Source organism: Doryrhamphus excisus, chromosome 5 (assembly GCF_030265055.1).
Source record: "Doryrhamphus excisus isolate RoL2022-K1 chromosome 5, RoL_Dexc_1.0, whole genome shotgun sequence".
NCBI classification, from domain to species: Eukaryota; Metazoa; Chordata; class Actinopteri; order Syngnathiformes; family Syngnathidae; genus Doryrhamphus; species Doryrhamphus excisus.
This window is the reverse complement of record NC_080470.1, coordinates 793,448-805,805: the sequence shown is the minus strand read 5'-3', so window position 1 is coordinate 805,805 and position 12,358 is coordinate 793,448. Positions and strand designations below refer to the sequence as shown.

At 35.0% G+C, this 12,358-nt stretch overlaps 1 protein-coding gene across 2 annotated transcripts in view; it reads left to right on the top strand.

Annotated features, from left to right (window-relative positions):
* The window catches only part of tbxa2r (thromboxane A2 receptor), a 37,157-nt gene extending 25,715 nt beyond the window's left edge, over nt 1–11,442 (top strand). For both annotated transcript variants that reach the window (XM_058074054.1, XM_058074053.1), the window contains exon 5: nt 7,461–11,442. In XM_058074054.1, coding sequence (XP_057930037.1) covers nt 7,461–7,754 — 294 coding nt within the window. In that variant the 3' untranslated portion in view covers nt 7,755–11,442. The remainder of the gene's footprint in view (nt 1–7,460) is intronic.
* Nucleotides 11,443–12,358: the final 916 nt, after the last annotated feature.

The following is a 12,358-nucleotide window of genomic DNA, read 5'->3' as shown; positions in this document are numbered from 1 at the left end:
TTGTAAATAAAAACACGTGGCAGCCCGCGGGCCAAATGTGGCCCGCAGGACACTACTTTGAGGCCCCCCGCCTTGATATGAAAGTTTAATGTTTAAGTTTGATATGGATGCTGTATGGTATCATGTACCCAGAAAAAATTACTACGTTTGATTCATGTTCATGTTAAAGGTTAAATAACTGTTAATAGTTATCCTCCCTATCCGTGTGGAAGTGGTAAGTTTTTGGCGATTTAAGTTGAAAGGAAATAACTTGGCTAGCTCTCTAGTTTAGCGAGTTAGCATGTGTCTCAAGACCCTGCGGTTGCGCAATATGTTGTAAATAAAAACACGTGGCAGCCCGCGGGCCAAATGTGGCCCGCAAGACACTACTTTGAGGCCCCCCGCCTTGATATGAAAGTTTAATGTTATAATATGATATGGATGCTGTATGGTATCATGTACCCAGAAAAAAATACTACGTTTGATTCATGTTCATGTTAAAGGTTAAATAACTGTTAATAGTTATCCTCCCTATCCGTGTGGAAGTGGTAAGTTTTGGGCTATTTAAGTTGAAAGGAAATAACTTGAAGGCTACCGTTTAGGTGGCTAGCTCTCTAGTTTGCGAGTTAGCATGTGTCTCGAGATCCCGCAGTTGCGCAATATGTTGTAAATAAAAACACGTGGCAGCCCGCGGGCCAAATGTGGCCCGCAGGACACTACTTTGAGGCCCCCCGCCTTGATATGAAAGTTTAATGTTAAGTTTGATATGGATGCTGTATGGTATCATGTACCCAGAAAAAAATATTACGTTTGATTAATGTTCATGTTAAAGGTTAAATAACTGTTAATAGTTATCCTCCCTATCCGTGTGGAAGTGGTACGTTTTGGGCTATTTAAGTTGAAAGGAAATAACTTGAAGGCTACCGTTTAGGTCGCTAGCTCTCTAGTTTGCGAGTTAGCATGTGTCTCGAGATCCCGCAGTTGTGCAATATGTTGTAAATAAAAACACGTGGCAGCCCGCGGGCCAAATGTGGCCCGCAGGACACTACTTTGAGGCCCCCCGCCTTGATATGAAAGTTTAATGTTAAAGTTTGATATGGATGCTGTATGGTATCATGTACCCAGAAAAAATTACTACGTTTGATTCATGTTCATGTTAAAGGTTAAATAACTGTTAATAGTTATCCTCCCTATCCGTGTGGAAGTGGTAAGTTTTGGGCTATTTAAGTTGAAAGGAAATAACTTGAAGGCTACCGTTTAGGTGGCTAGCTCTCTAGTTTGCGAGTTAGCATGTGTCTCGAGATCCCGCAGTTGTGCAATATGTTGTAAATAAAAACACTACTTTGAGCCCCCCCGCCTTGATATGAAAGTTTAATGTTTAAAGTTTGATATGGATGCTGTATGGTATCATGTACCCAGAAAAAATGATTACGTTTGATTCATGTTCATGTTAAAGGTTAAATAACTGTTAATAGTTATCCTCCCTATCCGTGTGGAAGTGGTAAGTTTTTGGCTATTTAAGTTGAAAGGAAATAACTTGAAGGCTACCGTTTAGCATGTGTCTCAAGATCCCGCAGTTGCGCAATATGTTGTAAATAAAAACACGTGGCAGCCCGCGGGCCAAATGTGGCCCGCAGGACACTACTTTGAGGCCCCCCGCCTTCATATGAAAGTTTAATGTTTAAAGTTTGATATGGATGCTGTATGGTATCATGTACCCAGAAAAAATTATTACGTTTGATTCATGTTCATGTTAAAGGTTAAATAACTGTTAATAGTTATCCTCCCTATCCGTGTGGAAGTGGTAAGTTTTTGGCTATGTAAGTTGAAAGGAAATAACTTGAAGGCTACCGTTTAGGTGGCTAGCTCTCTAGTTTAGCGAGTTAGCATGTGTCTCAAGATCCCGCAGTTGTGCAATATTTTGTAAATAAAAACACTACTTTGAGGCCCCCCGCCTTGATATGAAAGTTTAATGTTAAAGTTTGATATGGATGCTGTATGGTATCATGTACCCAGAAAAAATTACTACGTTTGATTCATGTTCATGTTAAAGGTTAAATAACTGTTAATAGTTATCCTCCCTATCCGTGTGGAAGTGGTAAGTTTTTGGCTATTTAAGTTGAAAGGAAATAACTTGAAGGCTACCGTTTAGGTGGCTAGCTCTCTAGTTTGCGAGTTAGCATGTGTCTCGAGACCCTGCGGTTGCGCAATATGTTGTAAATAAAAAAAGTATAAATGTGACTATAGTCGTGTTTTGTCATGTCTACAGGGCTCTAATAATGCTTTGTTCATTTTAATATGAAAAAAATCATTTGTCTACCCAGCGACTATATGTGCTTTCTTAATTTATTATTATTATTATTATATTTATTTATTACTGATTGATTGATTTTCTTTATTCTTGATTTGTTTATTTATTTTTCATCTTATTTTGTGTAGAAAATTAAATAGTAAGATATTTGAGAACAGTGGAATGTTTTATCAGAGCTTTTATTGTAGAAAATTGGAACCAAAGCAAAGTTTATTCATTTTTCTGTTTTTAATAAATGCGTTTTTGGGGGGGTTTTTTTGGAAAACCTGATGCGGCCCAGTCTCGCCAAGTGGCCCCCAAGTAAATTGAGTTTGAGACCCCTGGTTTATCGGCATACGGAGTATATCAGACGATATTGATCGGTACCGCGTTGATCGGAGCATCCCTGGTTTATATAATTTCTCTCCTGCCCTAATCCATGAAATCACTCTATTATTATTAGAGTGCCTGTCGTCTTGCTGTGCTTGTTATGCTGATGCTCTCTATACTTCATTTGTCTAACCTTAACACTCAATAACTCAATAAGTTTTGGATGGATTAAACCGAGTTGTCTGGAAACTGTTTTTAATGTGATACTTACAGTATATACATTTTATCACCATTATTTGATTGACAGAAACCAGGTTTATTCAAGTTTATTCAAAGATATCTTATAATTTCAATATATTTCCATTTCCATACAAATAAGACATTTTTTTTACTTTTTTCTTAAAGGGAAGGTTCTGATTTTTTTGACATTTTTATAACATTTTGACATTTTTTTTTGAGGTTGTATGACATCCCCATTAGCGGTGTACTTCATCAACAGCGACTTACTGCCCAATCGGTCCCCTAAGTCCAGTTCTGGTTTGATTTGGGTGATGAAGAGCGTTGTTCCAGGTCGTCGCTGGGATTACACGACTAAGGAGTTGAGCTTCTCAAAACAATATGCGTTCAAAAGAGTAAAAAGATCTCACAAATCACTCGTTATATTTGTCTCCTGCCAAATTATAAAGCATTTATCAAAATAACAGTACAGACAAATTCAAAGCGACACATAAAAAAAAACTTGAACCATAAGGTGTTTTCAATTCATGGAAAAATAATAAGAATAACTACTGTAGGGAAACACATTTCCGTAATAGAGTTCCAAGAGTTCCAAGAGTTCAGCTTCTCAAAACAATATGCGTTCAAAAGAGTAAAAAAAATCACTCAGCGTTATATTTGTCTCCTGCCAAAGTCAGACTCCTTACTTGTGTAACCCCAGCAACTCCAACTTCACATGAAAAATCTGAACTATCCCTTTAACTTAACTTAACTTAACTTAACTTAACTTAACTTGGCAATAAGGATAATTACAAAGCATTTATCGAAATAACAGTACAGCCAAATTCAAAGCGACACATAAAAAAAAACTTGAACCATAAGGTGTTTTCAATTCATGGAAAAATAATAAGAATAACTACTGTAGGGAAACACATTTCCGTAATAGAGTTCCAAGAGTTCAGCTTCTCAAAACAATATGCGTTCAAAAGAGTAAAAAAAAATCACTCAGCGTTATATTTGTCTCCTGCCAAAGTCAGACTCCTTACTTGTGTAACCCCAGCAACTCCAACTTCACATGAAAAATCTGAACTATCCCTTTAATTTAACTTAACTTAACTTAACTTAACTTAACTTAACTTGACTTGGCAATAAAGATAATTATAAAGCATTTATCAAAATAACAGTACAGCCAAATTCAAAGCAACACATAAAAAAACCTTTCAATTCATGGAAAAATAATAAGAATAACTACTGTAGGGAAACACATTTCCGTAATAGAGTTCCAAGAGTTCCAAGAGTTCAGCTTCTCAAAACAATATGCGTTCAAAAGAGTAAAAAAATCACTCAGCGTTATATTTGTCTCCTGCCAAAGTCAGACTCCTTACTTGTGTAACCCCAGCAACTCCACCTTCACATGAAAAATCTGAACTATCCCTTTAACTTAACTTAACTTAACTTGGCAATAAAGATAATTACAAAGCATTTATCGAAATAACAGTACAGCCAAATTCAAAGCAACACATTAAAAAACCTTTCAATTCATGGAAAAATAATAACAATAACTACTGTAGGGAAACACATTTCCGTAATAATGTTCCAAGAGTTCAGCTTCTCAAAACAATATGCGTTCAAAAGAGTAAAAAAATCACTCAGCGTTATATTTGTCTCCTGCCAAAGTCAGACTCCTTACTTGTGTAACCCCAGCAACTCCAACTTCGGATGAAAAATCTGAACTATCCCTTTAACTTAACTTAACTTAACTTAACTTTTTACTTTTTTCTTAAAGGGAGTGTTCTGATTTTTTGACATTTTGACATCATTTTTTTTGAGGTTGTATGACATCCCCATTAGCGGTGTAGTACATCAACAGCGACTTACAGCCCAGTCAGTCCCCTAAGTCCAGTTCTGGTCAGATTTGGGTGATGAAGAGCGTTGTTCCAGGTTGTCGCTGGGGTTACACGACTAAGGAGTTGAGCTTCTCAAAACAATATGCGTTCAAAAGAGTAAAAAGATCTCACAAATCACTCGTTATATTTGTCTCCTGCCAAATTATAAAGCATTTATAACAGTACAGACAAATTCAAAGCAACACATTAAAAAAAACTTGAACCATAAGGTGTTTTCAATTCATGGAAAAATAATAAGAATAACTACTGTAGGGAAACACATTTCCGTAATAATGTTCCAAGAGTTCAGCTTCTCAAAACAATATGCGTTCAAAAGAGTAAAAAAAATCACTCAGCGTTATATTTGTCTCCTGCCAAAGTCAGACTCCTTACTTGTGTAACCCCAGCAACTCCAACTTCACATGAAAAATCTGAACTATCCCTTTAACTTAACTTAACTTAACTTAACTTGGCAATAAGGATAATTATAAAGCATTTATCGAAATAACAGTACAGACAAATTCAAAGCAACACATTAAAAAACCTTTCAATTCATGGAAAAATAATAACAATAACTACTGTAGGGAAACACATTTCCGTAATAGAGTTCCAAGAGTTCAGCTTCTCAAAACAATATGCGTTCAAAAGAGTAAAAAAAATCACTCAGCGTTATATTTGTCTCCTGCCAAAGTCAGACTCCTTACTTGTGTAACCCCAGCAACTCCAACTTCGGATGAAAAATCTGAACTATCCCTTTAACTTAACTTAACTTAACTTAACTTGGCAATAAGGATAATTACAAAGCATTTATCGAAATAACAGTACAGACAAATTCAAAGCAACACATTAAAAAACCTTTCAATTCATGGAAAAATAATAAGAATAACTACTGTAGGGAAACACATTTCCGTAATAATGTTCCAAGAGTTCAGCTTCTCAAAACAATATGCGTTCAAAAGAGTAAAAAAATCACTCAGCGTTATATTTGTCTCCTGCCAAAGTCAGACTCCTTACTTGTGTAACGCCAGCAACTCCAACTTCACATGAAAAATCTGAACTATCCCTTTAACTTAACTTAACTTAACTTAACTTGGCAATAAAGATAATTATAAAGCATTTATCGAAATAACAGTACAGACAAATTCAAAGCGACACATAAAAAAAAACTTGAACCATAAGGTGTTTTCAATTCATGGAAAAATAATAACAATAACTACTGTAGGGAAACACATTTCCGTAATAATGTTCCAAGAGTTCCAAGAGTCCAGCTTCTCAAAACAATATGCGTTCAAAAGAGTAAAAAAAATCACTCAGCGTTATATTTGTCTCCTGCCAAAGTCAGACTCCTTACTTGTGTAACCCCAGCAACTCCAACTTCACATGAAAAATCTGAACTATCCCTTTAACTTAACTTAACTTAACTTAACTTAACTTAACTTAACTTGGCAATAAGGATAATTATAAAGCATTTATCGAAATAACAGTACAGACAAATTCAAAGCAACACATTAAAAAACCTTTCAATTCATGGAAAAATAATAAGAATAACTACTGTAGGGAAACACATTTCCGTAATAGAGTTCCAAGAGTTCAGCTTCTCAAAACAATATGCGTTCAAAAGAGTAAAAAAATCTCACAAATCACTCAGCGTTATATTTGTCTCCTGCCAAAGTCAGACTCCTTACTTGGAAAAAAAACTTGAACCATAAGGTGTTTTCAATTCATGGAAAAATAATAAGAATAACTACTGTAGGGAAACACATTTCCGTAATAGAGTTCCAAGAGAACACAGCCTTTTTTTCTCGTCCTGGCTGCTAAAAATTCGGCTTCTTGAGACGTTTCAGGAGCTGCTGATTGCTTCCGCAGGGACTTTGATGTCAGTCGGCTGATGTCACGTGACGTTAGATGCGGGTTCCACGCTTGGATACAGACACCCTTATTTTCATGCTTGAGGTTGTTCAATTTCTCTAAAAAAAAAAAAAAAAAATAACAACTCAAAAGAATTGACCAGAATTACATCAGTTTCCGTGCAGGATGTCTTGTGTTTTGAAATTGATATACTTTGTCGGTTACTTCAGAAAAAAAAAATCATAATTTGTTTCCATATGTACATAGTAAGTTCGTTACCTTTTCATTTTTTTTTTTTTCATGATTTTTTTTTTTTTTTTCAGAAAAATAACTCAACATTTGGAGTGGCGTGCTCTTGTGCTTTCGGACGTCAACATGATACTAAAATATCCTGCTGTGTTAATTTTTTTTTTTTTTTTTTTTTTTTTTTTTTTTTTGCTGTGTTAATTTTTTAATCGTTACTGTCGCTTTGCATGGCCGCCACCAAGAATGCATGTCATATTTCAGCAGCTCCGCCCAAACCAAACCTGCAATCATCTCTCACGTCGTCGTCGGTAATGCCTTTCTGCTTGCGACATGTTCCACCATTACAAGTCCACACCAGCTGACCCTGTAATTGAAAAAAAAAAAAATTAAAAAAAAAAAGTTAATATGATTTTACCTCTCATAAAGCGATAAAGTCAGGATGGAAAAATATATCACATCTGCTGCAGCCTTGAAGGTTCGTTCAGTTAACGCTGACTGAATTGAATCCACTAATTTGGTTCTTAACTCTCATTTGCTATCATCTAATATTCATTCAAGTGTGACTTACTCTGATTTAATGTTACTGTATTTTTATTTATAACGACTTCCGTTGACGTCTTTGAACTTTTCTCTTCTTACCCCTCCTTCCACTTCTCTACCACCAGGTCTTTATTGCACAAACTGTGCTGAGTGGACGTCCTCTACAGGTCGTATACCTTCTCCTGTGGCTGCGCTTTGCCTCCTGGAACCAGATCCTGGACCCGTGGGTGTATATCTTGTTTCGCCGCTCGGTATTACACAGAATCCACCCCCGAATGAACTGGTCCCGGTGGTCCACGCTCATCCTAAACCCATCTCTGAGGGACACGGTTCACAGGTTCAGACGTTCTTCTTCACTCGGTCGGCCTCTTAGCGCAGAGGAAACGGAACAGACGGAAAAAAGAAACAATACCGTATAATACCGTATATATATATAACAGTATACCTTAAAGCCGCATCTTACTGAAGGACGACTTACACTGATAGCGGGTGGAGGATATTCATGGCCTCGTGTTTTGCAGTATTAATTAACCACATCCCCCAAAACCAGGCATGCATGTGAAAAAGTACACAAACCACTACATAAGCTACAAAACAGGAAAACCACAGTATACTCTCTCACGGACAAATTAGTTTTTTCACTATTCTTCTTTCTTAATTTATTTCAGACATGCATACTAGTATGTTACATTATTGTTTCACACATATACACTTACAATACAATACACCAAAGTGCATCAAAAAACACAATTATTGAATTTTGATATGTCCGGGTACTAAAAGTGTTCCAATATATGTAGAAACAACACATAGAAAATATTTTTCCAATACATGATTATTTAGGGGTGCCACCATACATCATCTTTATGTTTTTGTGGAATAAAGTGGTGAACAGTTCAATGGTCGCCATGGAGATTTGAGGTCAGCAAAGACTGCAGCTCAAGAATAATAATAATAATAATAATAATACATTTTATTTGTATAGCGCTTTTCAAGATATTCAAAGACACTTTACAAAAGAATGAAGTTGAATAGAGCAAGTAAACAGAATAAAAGACACACCAAAATACAACATTCATTGGTTAGTACACAGTTAAAAAAAAAAAAAAAAAAAAAAAAACTCTCATGTGATCTTTATGTTTTTGTTGGTATTTATACTCCTATGACATGTTACAGTAAACCTCGGATATATCGGAAATTCGCTCACAACGGACAGATAAAAAAGAACCGATTTTTCTGTAATGCATTTCCAATAAAAATTCATTGCATATATCGGATTTTTTTAGAATGGATTTTGCCTATTTCGGACAAAATCTCCAGTCCCGTTCCAATGCATTTCCATGAAATTTCCCTCGCATATATCGGATGGCCGCATCCGATTCGCCGAATCGTGGCTATCGCTATACGACGTCATTTGCAGCGTTTGCAGCGTTGCCTGCGCGTCCAGGTACATTGGAAACATAGTCAAGGAAGTGCCTTTTTATAACGGATAAAATCCCATTTACGCATATACCGGATATAAATCCCATATATGCGTAAAACGGACATTTTCCGGTATACGCATATAACGGATTTCGCTTATATCGGACAAAACCAGTGGGAACAATTGAATCCGATATATCCGAGGTTTACTGTACTACCAAATTTACGGTTTTGTCTTAGTAATTTGAATGATTTGTAGTCATATTTATCGGTATTTAGTGCTCATTGCCTCTACTGTAGCTAACATTAGCTCGCTACAGTTTGCTAATGACAGTTAGCTAATAGCTGAGCAAGCCTAACATCAACAACAGTAATATAGAGTAGACAGTTTTACTGATGCCAAAGCGACACCTGAAAACACCTGTTTTCAATTCATGGAAAAATAATAACAATAATTACTGTAGGGGAACACATTTCCATAATAGAGTTCCAAGAGTTCAGCTTCTCAAAACAATATGCGTTCAAAAGAGTAAAAAGATCTGCAAAAAAAAATGGCCAGCAGACTCAAGTCTTGATTGAAGTTTTATTATTAGTTATTATTATTATTATTATTTTTCACCTAAATTTACCACTTTATTCTCGTAATTTACAAGTTTATTCTTGTAATATTACACTTTTCCGAGTTTGTTCGTGTAATATTACAACTTTATTCTCAATTATTTTTTTTTTCCTCATTGTCGCCCTAATACTCCGTAAGTACTACCTTTAACAATATCTCGGAAAATGTGCCTCTGGCCAAGAAAATGTGCTTTTCACTCTATCAATTCCTATTTGTGTGAATGGTCAGACATCAAAGTTTATTGTTATCTAAAAACAGCCTTGGAGACTATTTATACAAATACTGCATTTGGGATTCAGACAGTACTTAAATAACCAGAAGTACTGTTTAGCCGCACTACAATAACTAGTATGCATGATTGTCAAATATGCTTTTGTTGTCCGATGATGCAAAAAAAATGTGAATGTAGCTCGACCGATGTTTAGACGAGGTCGTTGCATGTTGTATGCAAGTTTTCTTCCAATACCAATGTAATACTTCGACTGAATACACTATACCCACGACTCTGTGATTTCCTTCAATTCAGCTAAATGTTGTGGTTTGCCATAAAAATATCTATATTGTCTCAGGCAATGCCTGCAACATAAAGTTTAATTATTAGTTATTATTATTATTATTTTTCACCTAAATTTACCACTTTATTCTCATAATTTACAAGTTTATTCTTGTAATATTACACTTTTCCGAGTTTGTTCGTGTAATATTACAACTTTATTCTCAATTTTTTTTTTCCTCATTGTCGCCCTAATACTCCGTAAGTACTACCTTTAACAATATCTCGGAAAACGTGCCTCTCGGCTAACTTTTATTCATAACATGGCGGCAAAACAGAGCAGTTGAGCACAAACAGATTAGCATGTCTAGTCCTTCTCACTTTGCCCCCCCCCCCATACTTTTCATAGTCGTCTCACGCAACGCCTGCAACATAAAGTTGTATTATTAGTTATTATTATTATTATTTTTCACCTAAATTTACCACTTTATTCTCGTAATTTACAAGTTTATTCTTGTAATATTACACTTTTCCGAGTTTGTTCGTGTAATATTACAACTTTATTCTCAATTTTTTTTTCTCATTGTCGCCCTAATACTCCGTAAGTACTACCTTTAACAATATCTCGGAAAACGTGCCTCTCGGCTAACTTTTATTCATAACATGGCGGCAAAACAGAGCAGTTGAGCAAAAACAGATTAGCATGTCTAGTCCGTCTCACTTTGCCCCCCCACCCCCACCCCCATATTTTTCATAGTCGTCTCAGGCAATGCCTGCAACATAAAGTTTAATTATTAGTTATTATTATTATTATTTTTCACCTAAATTTACCACTTTATTCTCATAATTTACAAGTTTATTCTTGTAATATTACACTTTTCCGAGTTTGTTCGTGTAATATTACAACTTTGTTCTCAATTTTTTTTCTCTCATCATATTTATACAAATACTGCATTTGGCATTCAGACAGTACTAAATAACCAGAAGTACTGTTTAGCCGTACTACAATAACAAGCCAGTGTTGTTGCTGTCTATTTAAAAAGATCACCATCAGACAACAACTGATGTGAAACACTTAAAAACTTATATTAGGTTAAACATTACAAAAAAATATTGATATTGTAAATATTGTAATAATGAAAGGTTAGCCAGAACGACCTTCGTTTTTAATGAACGTTCATTCATGTCTATAATTTGTGTTATTGTTGAGGAGCCTTGAACTAAACATTCACTATCACTGCTTTTTATCAGCAGGAAAAAGCTTCACTGTGGCTTATCTAAATTCCTGCTTTTCATCACTTTTTTCCTGCCGCACTACTTTCTACTTCCTGCCTGGCAGATTCTTAGGAAGCTTTTACATAAGTATCTGAAAAGTAAATAAAGACATAATGGGGTTGGGGGGGGGGGGGGGGTGTAAGAACTGAAGTGGTGTGTTTTATTCATGCTTGAAGGATACACAAGCCTCCAGTTCAGTGGCAGCAGTGCTTAAACTACTCAGCAGGCTACCTTTAAATGTAGTAGACGTAGAAGTACACAGGCTCGGAAAAAAGATGGAGAAGATTGTCATGAAGATTCGGTTACAACGGAGTATTAGGGCCACGTTGGAAAATGAAAGTTGGAAATTTAGGCCAAAAAAAGTCGCCGATTCACGAGAATAAGGTAAATTTACAAGAAAAAAAAGTTAAACACGTAATATTATGATTCTCGTAAATTTACGACTTAGTTTTTTAGTTAAACTTTACTACCTTTTTTCACCTAAATTTACGACATAGTTCTCGTAAATGTCTGATTTTTTCATGTAAATTTAGTACTTTTTTTGTAAATTTACGACTTTATTCTTATATATATATATATATATATGTGTATATATATATATATATATTTTTATTTTTTTTATTATTTTTTTTTTTTTAATATGTCCCTAATATTCCGTCATTTCCAGCTCAGTAAAGATGGAGAAGTATTAGGGCCACGTTGGAAAATGAAAGTTGGAAATTTAAGCCAAAAAAGTCGTCAATTCACGAGAATAAGGTAAATTAAAAAGTTATGCTCTATTTTCCCCGAGACACGTAATATTATGATTCTCGTAAATTTACGACTTAGTTTTTTAGTTAAATTTAGTTTTTGTCAATCATAAATTTACTACCTTTTTTCACCTAAATTTACAACATAATTTTCGTAAATGTCTGACTTTTTTCATGTAAATTTTGTACTTTTGTTTTGTAAATTTACGACTTTATTCTCAAAATCTTATATATATATATATATATATTTTTTTTTTTTTTTTTTTTTAAATATGTCCCTAATATTCCGTCATTTCCAGCTCTGTAAAGATGGAGAAGATTGTCATGAAAATAAAAAATAGAGGAGGCGCTGTCGGTTACAACGGAGTATTAGGACCACGTTGGAAAATGAAAGTTGGAAAAAAAAAAGTCGTCGATTCACGAGAATAAGGTAAATTTACAAGAAAAAAAAGTTAAACATGTAAT